This window comes from Maniola jurtina, chromosome 23, assembly GCF_905333055.1.
Source record: "Maniola jurtina chromosome 23, ilManJurt1.1, whole genome shotgun sequence".
Classification (NCBI taxonomy): domain Eukaryota; kingdom Metazoa; phylum Arthropoda; class Insecta; order Lepidoptera; family Nymphalidae; genus Maniola; species Maniola jurtina.
Window position 1 is genome coordinate 8,385,877 of NC_060051.1, and position 14,192 is coordinate 8,400,068.

Below are 14,192 nucleotides of genomic sequence, written 5' to 3' on the forward strand. Positions count from 1 at the left end.
ATTTGGAGAGGTCTGAGGTGTTTTTAGAAGACTCTTACTATACAACACTTGAAAATTAATCAAATAATGGATGAAAGATTATTATTATAGATGGACTATATTATTTCTCAGTTCATTTTAACTGTCGAATCCATAGGATATTATAATTCGCTAAATTGATGATGATGATGTTGATTTTATCCCTTTCAGGAAAGGCAAAGGTCGTAGACCATGCAGCCTGGTTTCGCTAAATTGAACGCAGCCTATATTTTGGCGTGGAACTGACGTTGGCATCTCAAATCTTGGGACTTCGTCTGCGATGGCGTTTGCTGGCGCGCGTGCTGTGCTTTTTTGGAGTGTTTTTTTTGTTAAGAGTGGCTGGTTTTTGTGTTAGTTGGTGTTTTTTGGTGGTGGAACTGACTGGGAAGCGCTCTAAAGGGGCGCCGCGCGTATGTCGGCGGGCGCCGGCGCAGACGGAGTCCATACTTGTCAAGTATAAATTCAATAACTTGAAAATATCACAAACTTGACATTGGCTAATCAGAGTAAAGCCAGATAAAGAAAAAAAAAAAAAAACTCAAATCTTGACAGTTGACAATGACATTGACAATGCTTTAGTGGATTGGTGAAATGTGAATTATTGTGATACTTTGTGTTGTTGATTTTTATAAATGAATTTGATCTCTATTTCATAAATCTATTTAATTGTTAAGTTAATATTTTATTTTATAATAATTCTGAGTCGAAATAATTTGTTCTGTCCAATGTGGAAGTGAACTGTTAAAAATGGGTACCAAAGATTCGACTTATTATTGTTTAGGATGTTTGTATCATATGGACGATAAACTAACGCAGCCGTATAATATCCAGAGTGAGGCTCTGAAAGCGTTATTAAAGGTAACCACAACCTTCAAAGCGCCAGCCTATAAGGGTGCGTTTCCACTGATGCGGAGCTGGGTGGAATGGAGCGGAGAAGAGAGCAGTGAAAAGTGACAAGTGTTTCCTTTGAAGTTGAATGGTAAGGTGAGCTGAACAGACTGAGAGAGAGCCTGCTGAAAAAAGTGAAGATTTCGAGCACTGTGATTGGCCAATTCATGGTCCACTCTGCCCAGCTCTGCGTCAGTGGAAATGCACCTATATGTCAAGACTCTACCACTTGTTCGGTAAACATTTATACTGAGAAGAACTGGCTAGAAAATCAGTTCATGATCAACCTTTTTCTGCCCCACTACAGAGTACGGGTCTCCTCCCAGGATGAGAAGGGTTTAGGCCATAGTCTGCCACGCTGGCCCAATGCGGATTGGCAGACTTCACACACCTTTGAGAATATGGAGAACTCTCAGGTATGCAGGTTTCCTCACGATGTTTTCCTTCACCATTAAAGCACCATTAAGTGCTTAAAATGCACATAACTGAAAAGTTAGTGGTGCGTGCCTGGGATCGAACCCCCCACCTCCGATTAGGAGGCGGACGTTCTAACCACTAGGCTATCACAGCTTTCAGCTGAGAAAATCAGTTACTAATTAGTTATTATATTTTACAGGTAGACAACGTAAACTTATGTTACATTTGTAAGAAGATAGCACACAAAAGTGAACTATTTATACAGAATGTGCAAAGGAATCAGGTTTACTTGGAAAACTTTACAAATGTAAGTTTATATAGCGACTAGCAACCCGCCCTGGCTTCACACAGGTGTATACTACACACAATGTATACTAATTGAATGTGGTGTCAGTGTAGTTTTTTTAAAGAATTTTAGCTGATCATGACTAATACTCCCCTTTACCCTCCAATTAAGCGTAAAGCTTGTGCCAGGAGTGGGTATGACAATAGTGAAATGGGTGGGGTTTGAACTGCCATCCTTTGGGGATTCAGTCCTCTCCTTAACCATTGAACTATCAAGGCTCTTATTTGTTATATTTCAAAAGTATAAGACAGACATCTAGCGTCAGTCAGATGTTTTATTTGCAATATATGGGGAATTTTAAAAAACAGGATTTCTTTATTAATTTTTTTGCGTTTTTTTTGATATCTTATCAGTAATCATCAGTATTATCACCAGTCTTCATTTTTGCTGGTGTTCTTGTTACACATGTAATTTATTAATTTCACAATGTTTCCCTTGTCACAGATTCTAGATTCAATAAGGACACCACAAAGCACCATACACAATTTTCAACCGTTGATCAATTTATCAAGTATATCTTTAGACAGAATTGAATTGACCAATGACAATGAAGATCTAGAGAAGCCCATTGTAGTATACAGTTCATGTAAAGACAATGTTGAGATTAAGTTAGAGTTAAAACAAGAATTGGCTTTGGATAATTATTTAGATGAGGAATTCTTTGATGGTAATGGTATGTTAATCTATACATATAAAAATACATTTTACTAACCCCCGACCCAAAAAGAGGGGTGTTATAAGTTTGACGTGTGTATCTGTCTGTGTAGCTCCTAAACATTAGTTTAGTAAAGGTGGCTTGATTGAGAGTGTTCTTAGCTATAATCCAAGAAAATCGGTTCAGCCATTTGAAAGTTATCAGCTCTTTTCTAGTTACTGTAACCTTCACTTGTCAGGGTGTTATAAATTCTATTAATTATTCCAGATTATCAAGAGTCACCCATAAAAGAAGAAGAATGTATGTTAGATGAATTAAAAGACGACACCAATGAAATCCACGACGAGGTCAACTTAAAACAACTTAGAAGGACATTAAAAAAAGCAAAACTCAAAAACATATCAACAAACAAGCAAAAGAAACAGGGAAAACACAAAAATAGAGTCAGTGAAATAAAAGGTACTCACACAATAAAATTATTTTTGTTTTAATAAGTATTTTTAGGGTTCCGTACCGTAGAAGGAAAAAGGGAACCCTTATAGGATCACTTTGTTGTCTGTCCGTCGTGTCTGTCAAGAAAACTTCTAGGGTACTTCCCGTTGACCTAGAATCATGAAATTTAGCACGTAGGTAGGTCTTATAGGGTACGTCCCGTTGACCTAGAATCATGAAATTTGGCACGTAGGTAGGTCTTATAGCGCAAGTAAAGGAATAAATCCGAAAACCGTGAATTTGTGATTACATCATAAAAAAACGTGATTGTAAAAAATTTTTTTTATTCAATCACAAATAGATGGCGCAGTCCGTCATTAACTTGCAGTGTTTGAAGTGTTCTAAATAAAAGTAATAGGTATAGTAAGTATAGGTATCTTGTACAATGGTACGGAAGCCTTCGTGTGTGAGTCCGACTCACACTTGACCGGTTTTTTTATTATTTTCATGTAGTAAATAACAATTTCAGGTCAAGCAATAATAATAGTGTGTGTAACAAAAGAGCAAGTTATGAGAGAAAGGAAGAAAAAGCGTGAAGATGTAAAGTATAAGAATTTATCATACAAGTGCGAGGACTGCATCATTGGCTTTAATTTTAAAGAGACCTATGAAAAACATATGGAAATGCACAGTAAGGTGAGATAGATAATCCATAGTAATATTATAAATGCGAAAGTGTGTCTGTCTGTCTGTCTGTCTGCTACCTTTTCACGGCCCAACAGTTTAACCGATTCTGACGAAATTTAGTACAGGGTTAGCTTATATCCCGGGGATGGACATAGGCTACTTTTTATCCCGGAAAATTAAAGAGTTCCCACGGGATTCTTAAAAACTCATCCACTTAACCGATTTGTATGAAAGGTACCGAAGTAGCTTGCGTCCCTGTAATTGACATAGGCAACTTTTTATCCTGGAAAATCAAACAGTTCCCACGGGATCTTTAAAAACCTAAATCCACGCGGACGGAGTCGCGGGCATTCTCTAGTTTTTAATAATTACATATTCATTGCATGTTAGTACTATCAAACATACCTAGTTACTCCTTTCACCAATGTTTTCCTGGTGGAGATTGCTCTGAGCAATAAGGCCGCCTTTGCATACAATTGTTTTTAGTTTTTCTGTTTCTTCCTTTTGTGTTGATTATTTCATGTTGTGTGAGCAATAAAGGTTTTGTCTATCTATCTATAGATTCATTTTATACATGGCAAAATATTGCATATCAAACCTTTGATACGAGCAACTGCCGAGTTTCTTGCCGGTTCTCTCTGTAGGAAAGGCATTCCGAACCAGTGAAGCGTTTTACGATTTAAAAGTGCCTATAGTAGGCGACAGGTAATGGCGATCGGGTTGGGGACGCCCCGCACACCCGCACAGCCCCCGCGCTAACCCGGTGCGGGATAGCGCGGGTGACGTGTGGGTGTGCGGGGCGCCCCCTGCCTCATACCCCGATTGCCATCTCGACCTGTCGCGTACTATAGATTAGGCTTAGAGATAGATAGATAGTTGAAATCTTTATTGCACACAAGAACATGAAAAGTAACACAACACAAAATAAGGAACAAAAAAAAATTGTGTGCAAAGGCGGCCTTATTGCTTTGAGCAATCTAGAGGTAGGTATAAAAGTTTTTTGACGATCGCAATCTACCTTAAGCAGTGCTGAGCGTTGTGGTCTTATAGATGGGTGGTTCTGGATTCGGTTCTCGGTAAGGGCAATATGAAAATCGACTTTTTTTTGTTTCCACTTGGGCTGCTGGCTTTTGTATAGACAAATTTGCACCTTAAAACAAGGTGGTTTAGGTCTATTTTACGATGTCTAATGTGAAGCCTACAAGCATAACGGTTTCAACTTTAATTGTCTTTTCCTTAGGAAATGGGTCGATACAAATGTGATATATGCAAAAGAAGAATGAACACCATGGAAAAACTGTTACGCCATAAGAAATACCATCAAACGTAAGTACTTTAACAGACTTATAAAAGAGTCTCTCAATTCAATGCTTACTTTTACCCGACTGCGGCAAAGACCAAAAGGAGGGTTAAGTGTTTGACAAGTATGTGTAACACCCTGTAAGGTTTAGTAGTACATATAAGAAATTTTTGGACAAGGACATTACCACGGATCTGTTTTGCGATAACCTGGCTAAATTTAAAGCCAAGTTGTTCAAATCATTGGATTCCTCAATAGGATAACGATAATTAGATTCAGTCCCTAGCCGTAAGTATATTGTATTGTATTTTAGATGATTTAGATAATTTAGCTTAGTTTAACTTAACTTAACTTTAACTTAATTTCCATCTTATTATATTCTTTTAAAATTTATAACTTAGGTATTTTTTCATAGTCCTTAGGTTAGCTATTATATTATTTTTTATATTTTACTGTGCGACTTATGTTTATGTTAATGCATGCTGTGACTGCCCGTAAGTGGAGTTGCATAAGAGCCCTAGACTTTAAGGAACAACATGTATTTAATCTAAATGTGTAACTCTGTGGGCGGTACTATAATAAATAAATAAATAAATAAATAAAATGTCCGTTTGTTGTAGACGCTACAAGTGTGGCGAGTGCGGTCTGACCCGTGTCCACAGGAAATCTATCAAGGAGCATTATACAGCTGCACACTTGAACCAATCGGTGCATTATTCATGCTCGCACTGCGATAAAGTGTTCAAGTAAGTACATAATATTATTAGTTACTGTACAGTTCTTTGTTAATATTAGGTTAAGAAGTTTATTCACATTGTATCGCCCTAGTTCTATTGTTAAGCTGTGGATAGTGTAGTTGATTACATATTTACTAATATTTAATGATAGATTTAAGTTATAACTTTAAATATATAATATGTAATTGTTTATTGTCCCAAATAAATAAAAATAAAAAAATAAAAAATAAAATAAAATAAGTATTGTATCGCACTGCAATAAGTTTGTTGGTTGACTTGAATCCATAGGAAGTCTATTAAAGGCCAAGGGCACACAATATCTCAACTCGGAAAGGGATTGTCACCGTATCAACCAGTGGCGTGCAGGTCATCACACTTCACACTAATATTACAAAGGAGAAAGTTTGTATGTGTGTCTGTATGTGTGTGTATGTTTGTTACTCCTTCACGCAAAAACTACTGGACGGATTGGGCTGAAATTTAGAATGGAGATAGATTATACCCTGGATTAGCACATAGGCTACTTTTTATCCCGGAAAATCAAAGAGTTCCCACGGGAATTTTAAAAAAACCCACATCCGCGCGAACTAAGTCGCGGGTATCAGCTAGTAGAGGCATAAAAGCTCTGCTTACCCTATTTGTACATAATAACTTAAATGCTATTTTTCATTGACCTGCCAGTAAAAAATGCGGAAGGATCTGGAAACCCACTGTATTATATCCCAAGAAAAATCCTACCAAAGTATGATTGTATGATTAATGAAAGAGGTCGCGACTCCCAGAAATGAGGTATGTGATGCCAGTACAGTGGACCCCGGTAATCCGGCCCCTGTCTAATCCGGCACCCCCTGTAATCCGACATGTCTATTATTATTGAATTTACTAAATTTGACATACATATTGAAGTATGATTTGTACTTCAGAGTATGTATGACATATAGAATCTTATTATTGGATTTGTAATTTGTCGGATTACAAGGTACTATTTTGTAAAAAAATCCGGATTATAGGGGTCTTAGGCATAGGGTCTCCATAATCCGACAAATTCGATAGTCCGACAATGTCCTGCAAAACGTTTGTCGGATTACCGGGGTTCCACTGTATATAGGTTAGTACCTAAATGCCCTGGCTTCAAACCCTGGGCACGCCACTGGTATCAACTCTTCCTGCTGTCCAGTATTCTTTGTATGAAATTCCTTACAGCAACACAAACGAATCGGAATCGTAGCGTAATCGTTTGTGATTGGTTGGTCACTCAAAAAGGTGAACGCCCACCGACTTGGCTTTGTTATTTGTATGGAATTATGTAGCAGAGAGAGACATATACTAACTTCTTTCCGTGATTCAAGTAAAGCTAAACCAACGAAGTAGTCACATCACATCACACTAATATTATAAATACGAAAGTTTGTGTGTATGTGTGTGTGTGTATGTTTGTTACACTTTCACGCAAAAACTACTTGATTGATTTGGCTGAAATTTGGAATGGAGATAGATAATATCCTGGATTAGCACATAGGCTACTTTTTATACCGGAAAATCAATAGGTTTTTAAAAACACCACACCTCACACAAACACAGCCACGCGAACGAAGTCACGGGCATTAGGTAGTTACACTAATATTATAAAGGCGAATGTGTATGTGTGTGTATGTGTGTGTGTGTGTATGTTGTTACTCTTTCACGCAAAAACTACTTGATTGATTTGGCTGAAATTTGAAATGGAGATAGATAATATCCTGGATTAGCACATAGGCTACTTTTATCTCGGAAAATCAATGTGTTCCCACGGGGTTTTTAAAATACCACACCACACTCACACATACACATACTTACACACACACACACACATATATATATATATATATATATATATATATATATATATATATATATATATCTATATATATATATCTATATATATATATATGTATATATATATATATATATATATATATATACACACACACACACAAACACAGCCACGCGAACGGAGTCATTGACAATATCGTGTTTGTTTCAGCCGCAAATTGTCGCTGAGAAGGCATTTGGCGTACGCGCAGAGAAGCGTCAGAAGTGCCACTTGCAAGTTTTGCAGCAAAACACTGAGCAGCAAGGAAGGCTTGAAGAACCATATCATGCTGTAAGTCAAATCAAACCTTTATTGCGAACCAGATGATGCCCGCAGCTTCGTCCGCGTGGATTTAGGTTTTTTAAAATCCCGTAGGATCTCTTTGATTTTCCGGGATAAAAAGTAGCCTATGTCCTTCCCCGAGACGTAAGCTAACTCTGTACCCATTAAAATCGGTTAAACTGTTGGGCCGTGAAAAGTTAGCAGACAGACACTTTCGCATTTATAATATTAGTATGGAAGTATGGATTAAGCTATTGGTTCCTTGTATAACTTGAGTATTGACGTGATTGGCTGGCGGATGGCGTGTACACGCTATTGGTTGATCAGTCACTCCTAGTGCACGCGATTGGTTGATACGTCGACTTCCCGGATTCGTCAACTTTCTCCTACAATGCTGCTTCAGGTCCAAGTTCTTTGCCAGCCACTAAATAAAGGAGCTTTAGGTCTACTTTACTTTGAAACTTATTTCGTCTAAATGGCTACCTGTTTGTTTAGAAAGCACCCATCAGAAATGCCGGGGCAGACTTTCAAACATCACATCTGTTCTAAATGCGGCGCCGGCTTCAAAACCCCTTCGCAGCTCAAGAACCACATGATCAAGCACTCGGATAGAAAGGACTTCTATTGCGTGGAATGCGATAAGTATGTAAGATACATCAAAATCAGTTAGGCGCTATGATATTATATGCCCAAGCAAACCTATTGGCCAATTCATAATAATTATTGTATTCCTTCCATAAAATGTTTTTTTTGACGTGACAACGTCTTATAATTCGATAGAGCCGGCTGCACGCACGAAAAAACATGACTCATGCGGCGTTACCTCGCTCTGAGGCGTTCCATGTAAGGCTTGAAGTGCAAGCGAGAGCGTTGTCACATTCAACTATCGTCAGTAAACCGACTTTACAGATAACCAATTTTTTTTAGATTTTTTTCATCTCAATCCATCGCTGACTCTCTACTAAGTAGGGTCTCTTCTCAAAATGAAAAGGGTTTAGACCTTATCTCACCACGCTGGCCGAGTGCGGATTGGCAGACCTCGCACACCTTTAGGAACATTAGTTAAGAACTCCATGCATGCAGGTTTCCTCACGATGTTTTCCTTCACCGTTGATTTTTAGGGTTTCGCATCTCAAAAAGAAAAACCGGCCAAGTGCGAGTGCAGACTCGCGCACCGAGGGTTCCGTACTCTGGTATTTTTTCCGACAACTTGCACGATAAATCAAAAACTATTATGCTTAAAAATAAATAAAAATCTGTTTTAGAATGTACAGGTAAAGTCGTTTCATATACCCCACTTGGTATAGTTATCTGCTTTGAAAATTGAAATACATCTACGTCATAATAGCTATCTACGTCAAATCAGCCCGATCCAACCAGTAGTTTACCGTGTAGCCGTGCGTTGATAGATCAGACAGTCAGTCAGTTTTTCCTTTTATATAATTTATATGATGACGATTTGTTCCAGGGGTTTCAAGTCAAGCTTCGCGTTGACGCAGCATCTGAAGATTGCATCTCCGCACGTCAACTATTTAGAATTAAAGTAAGAACTTTTATTAAATCCATACTATTTAATATTATAAATGCGAAAGTGTGTCTGTCTGTCTGTCTGTCTGTCTGTCACCTTCTCACGGCCCAACAGTTTAACCGATTCTGACAAAATTTGGTACAGGATTAGCTTATATCCCGGGGACGGACATAGGCTACTTTGTAATTGACACAGGCAACTATTTATCCCGGAAAATCAAAGAGTTCCCACGGGATCTTTAAAAACCTAAATCCACGCGGATGAAGTCGCGGACATCCTCTAGTTAATAATAATCCATACTAATTTGTATTACAAATGCAAAAGTGTATCAGTCTGTAAGTCTCTTTCTGTCTGCCACATTTTCAAGGCGCCTGTTTATCCCTTTTGGGATTAGGGACCCCCTAATTTAGGATTAGATCCCTAGATTAGGGATTGAATTTCCAAAAATCCTTTCTTAGCGAATGTCTATGTCCGCTAAGAAAGGATTTTTCGCTAGAATAGCTATCTGCATGCTGAGCCCGATTCGTCCAGTAGTTTGAGCGGTGCGTTGATAGATCTGTCAGTCAGTCACCTTTCACTTTGATATATTTAGATTAAGATCATTTCCAACGCCTTCCAGACTCCAATGTGACCAATGCGACAAAAGGTTCGGAGTGAAAAGAGATTTGGAGCGACATATGAACAGAATCCATCTCAACCGAAGACCCTACCAGTGCGACCAGTGTGACCGGGTGAGAGATATGTTCCCTTCTCTTTCTTTCTCAGAGCGAGAGAGAGAGAGATGAAACTATAATGAACGTAACAATATCCAAAAGAGATAGTTGCAAATCGTTAAATGATTTACCATTTGAAGTGTCTGTGCTGGCGTTGAATACCACTTTTAACTTAGTTGTCGTACTTTGTTTCTGAAAGACACTATCGCCTAATGCATGAAAAATTTGCAGCGACAGTTTAACATAAGCCATACTTCCATAATATATACCATTTACTATTTTTTACTTTTCATGGCCCAACAGTTTAACTGATTCTGACAAAATTTGGTACAGAATTAGCGGATATCCCGGGGATGGACATGGCTACTTTTTATCCCGGAAAATCAAAGAGTTCCCACGGTATTCTTAAAGGTCCGTCCGGTTAACCGATTTATGTACAGGGCTAGCTTGCGTCCCGTGAATTGACACAGGCATACTTTTTATCCCAGAAAAGCAAAGAGTTCCAACGGGATTAAAAAAACTATACCCACGCAGACGAAGTTGCGAGCATCATCTAGTGTTACATAATTCATCCCAACTTATGACTGAAACTTTTATTTGTTGACTGACGCTATGTTTTAGGCATACGTAAACTTATGGTCGCTCACGGATCACAAGCGCTTTACACACGAGGGAGAAAAACGGCCCTTGAAACACCCCTGCCCGATGTGCGACAAAGTGTTTGCTGTAAGTAGCCTAACACCGGACTACATTCCATTCCTTGTTCAAATCAAATACTTTATTCGGAGAAACGGCATACATATTAAGGTATTACAAAGTTTGGCAACTTACTTTTATTTTTATTCTGATACAAGTTAGCCCTTGACTGCAATTTTACTTGGTGGTAAGTGATGGTGGAGTCTTAGATAGAAGCGGGCTAACCTGGAAGGGGTATGGCAATATTTATTAAAACCTCCCTTTGGTTTCTACCCGGCATCGTACTGAAACGTTAAATCGCTTGGCAGTACGGTTTCATCTTATTATCGTTTCAGAACTCTTTGCACTGAGCAAAAAGATAGGCGTGAACTCTGATAGGAAAAAATCTGCAAGTATCGGTACGAATTTAAAAGTATTACGTTGATTTCGTAATACCTAAGCAAACAGCGACTATTCATATTATGGTCACCCATCTAAATTAATACAAGTATTTTTTCTTCTTGGAGTTTTATTAAAGCGATTTGTCCTTTCCAGCTCAAGTCTACATGTAAAGTGCATATGTATACGCATACCGGCGAAAGGCCATATCCCTGCCCAGAGTGTGACGCGACCTTCAACCAGCCCGGCATCCGCGCCACGCACGTCCGACTTGTACACATGCGCCTCGCGAGGGACGGCCGACCCAAGAAACACGCCGGCTAGCTCGTGGACTATCTTCATCAACCAGACACATCTACAGCTGGATATAAATCCCTTCTAGGGACTTCCGCAAGTCTTACTGCGGGTATGCACAATAAACTAGGAAAATTAACCTGATCTTTTATTTTCAATTTTCCTCTATCCCTTTCAACGCTTCATCGCCCTTCGTGGTAAACCATGTTACCTATAAACGGATAATGCCATTAAATTTATTGGAGTACACAATGATCCTGCTCCGAGTGAGAACCTTCAACCAGCCCGGCATCCGCGCCACGCACGTCCGACTTGTACACATGCGCCTCGCGAGGGACGGCCGACCCAAGAAACACGCCGGCTAGCTCGTGGACTATCTTCATCAACCAGACACATCTACAGCTATAAATCCCTTGTAGGAACTTCCACAAGTCTTACTGCGGGTATTCACAATAAACTAGGAAAATGGACCTGATCTTTTATTTTAAATTTTCCTCTATCCCTTTCAATGCTTCATCGCCCTTCGTGGTAAACCATGTTACCTATAATTGGATAATGGCACTAAATCCTGCTCCGAGTGAGAACCTTCAACCAGCCCGGCATTAGTGCCACGCTCGTACGACTAGTCATAATCGAAAGGCTTATGTTGTTACTAGCTGACGCGCGTGTCATATATAAGATATTATGTTTATATGAATTGACCCAATCATAAACTTTGAGTCTCAAATAAATATTCATAGAATTGTTTTCAACGGAATCGTTATTCCTATACGGTGTCAATGTAGTCACTGTTATGATATTATAAAACATATCGTATATTATTTACTGCAGTTTAATATAGTATTTAGGAATAAGACAATATGTAAAATATTATGATGCAAATTATCAATACATGTCACTAATTATTAGTTGTAAATTAAATACTGTCAATATACTAAGATCGACATTATACTGCCGGATGTAATATATAGTTGTCAAGTTATTATGTGAAATAATATGTAAACCTTCCATTTATTATGTCATTAATTATTGTTGTCAAATTAATAATATGTAATCCGTAAATACAATGTAACTAGTGATATTAATAATGTTAATTAAATATTGTCAACATACTGTTAGGTTGGTAGTTGGTACATTGTTGATACAATGTACCAACCTTCAAATAAATATTAAGATCATGTGACTGCCGACTTCCACCTTGTTTGCGATGACAGTGTTTATAAAAGTACCCTACCTCGACAGGGGGGGACAGTCTTGTATTGTGATTCAAACAGTGAACACCTTCTGGTGTTGTAATTCAAATAGTAAAGACTTCAGTCTTGTATTATAATTCACACGGTGAAGTCCTTCACTTCAGAGCAAACAAGGGCGGCAGGCTATACCAAAGTTAAGTATTCTTATATTTTATTATAATTGAGAAGTATTTGCTGGTTATAACTGATTGCCATAAATGTGTACCAAATATATTTTAGTACTATGTATTGAATGTTGTAATGGTTTTAAAAAGACGTGTGTCGTGGAGTTTCTTTGCCCTTTCTTCTCCACGACGAAACACCTTTGCGAAACGGGCAGTAGAGTCATCTTTAAATAAATAGATCTATGCTGAACAATACAATAAAATACAGATAGATCTATAAAGATTAAGTGAGAAAGATATCTGAATCAACGACTAATTATTATTATTCAGCTTGGTTTGTTTTACTTATGTGTTTACTACCTACCCTCTCTTGGTAATTAATTAACTTTATCTATTGAAGTGAAAGTATAGATTAGGTTTTTAACTTATTTAATTTTAGAAAACAGTTTAGGATTCTTACTTTTACTAAATAATACAGTAGTTGCTTTGCTTGATTTTAATTGTTAAATGATTTAACATTTAGGCTTTACCTGACAAAATCATAGCTACCTACAGTTTAGATATAAAATAGATGATAACTTTTACTAATCATCATCATATAAGCCCACTCTGTAACCAAAAATCTAACATCAGAAGTGGGATTCGATAAGATCTTGTCTTAATACTAATACTTTTCAAATGCTTTCAGTAATCGTGGATGCGGCCTCTCCTCGAAGCGACAGGCTTCTGCCTGTCGTCAACGGCACTTGGTGCTGGTAATCCGAAGGCCATAAAGCGATGGACAACCCTGTCGTCAGTGGCCTTGATGCTAGTTTGGCACCGCTAGTTAAAACGTTTCTCCATTGGTGAAATTCAATGCTACAGCTAAGTTCTAGTGTTTATTTTTTTTTTGTGAGGGTGGTTACAAAAATTTTAATTAATAAGACAAATCTAGATTAAGATAATTTTATTTAGATAATGGTAAATCTAGTTAGACGTCAGATTGGCCGAGCGATTTATATAAAATGTATTTGTGAAATAATCACAAAATTATTATACTCTATCAAAGCAAAAAATAACAACAAAACAGTAAATTTGCTTTCGAGAATATATCATACCCATTTACTTTAAGTAAAAGTCTGAAGACAGTGTGAATTTTCAAAATTATGATTTACGAAACCTAAGCATAAAAAAAAAAACTATTTACTTTCTTTTCTCTTAAAGCAATTTAAATAATTTTTGACACTCAAGTGTTTTTTTTTTGGGCTCTCTTCAACTTGCCTTAAACAAAAAAAAAAAAAAAAATATTCCCCTTAAATATAGTTTGATTTTTAATCTTACTAATAAAATATCCTCACTGTTTCTATATTTAGTATATAGATACCTAATGTTAATAAGTCTTCCTACTAATAGTAATACATCCATTTTATTTTGGAAATACCTACATTATAACATTTTATAATTTTATTTTTCTTGAGTTGTTTTGAAAGAGGAAGGAAGGATGAAATCACATACAATAACATAAAATAAAGACTATGTTTATTCACATAGAAATAGATAGGCACAATGTTTTGTAACAACAAATAAAACAAATTTTATAATAATCCAATTTCGGTCTGACGTCTAGCTATCT

The 14,192-nt window shown here is 37.4% G+C and overlaps 1 protein-coding gene across 3 annotated transcripts; it reads left to right on the forward strand.

Annotated features, from left to right (window-relative positions):
• The first annotated feature begins 610 nt into the window (after positions 1–610).
• Positions 611–11,362, forward strand: LOC123877225 (zinc finger protein 100-like). 3 transcript variants are annotated; one of them, XM_045923771.1, is made up of 13 exons: positions 611–876; positions 1,523–1,630; positions 2,114–2,342; positions 2,592–2,783; positions 3,286–3,452; positions 4,684–4,769; positions 5,364–5,489; positions 7,504–7,623; positions 8,110–8,256; positions 9,083–9,157; positions 9,762–9,873; positions 10,477–10,581; positions 11,086–11,362. In XM_045923771.1, exons 1-13 carry the CDS (start codon positions 766–768, stop codon positions 11,251–11,253), a joined length of 1,746 nt encoding a protein of 581 aa, XP_045779727.1. In that variant the 5' UTR covers positions 611–765; the 3' UTR covers positions 11,254–11,362. The 3 variants fall into 3 exon arrangements, with proteins under 3 accessions (XP_045779727.1, XP_045779729.1, XP_045779728.1); XM_045923773.1 differs by having other exon boundaries at positions 2,114–2,336; XM_045923772.1 differs by having other exon boundaries at positions 611–866; positions 1,513–1,630.
• The last annotated feature ends 2,830 nt before the right edge of the window (positions 11,363–14,192 follow it).

Excerpts from the sequence above, each read along its gene's own strand:
- LOC123877225 (XM_045923771.1), top strand. The coding sequence starts at position 766 with ATGGGTACCAAAGATTCGACTTATTATTGTTTAGGATGTTTGTATCAT. Across the intron at positions 2,343-2,591 it reads GGAATTCTTTGATGGTAATG|ATTATCAAGAGTCACCCATA; the intron begins GTATGTTAATCT and ends TAATTATTCCAG. Across the intron at positions 5,490-7,503 it reads CACTGCGATAAAGTGTTCAA|CCGCAAATTGTCGCTGAGAA; the intron begins GTAAGTACATAA and ends TGTTTGTTTCAG.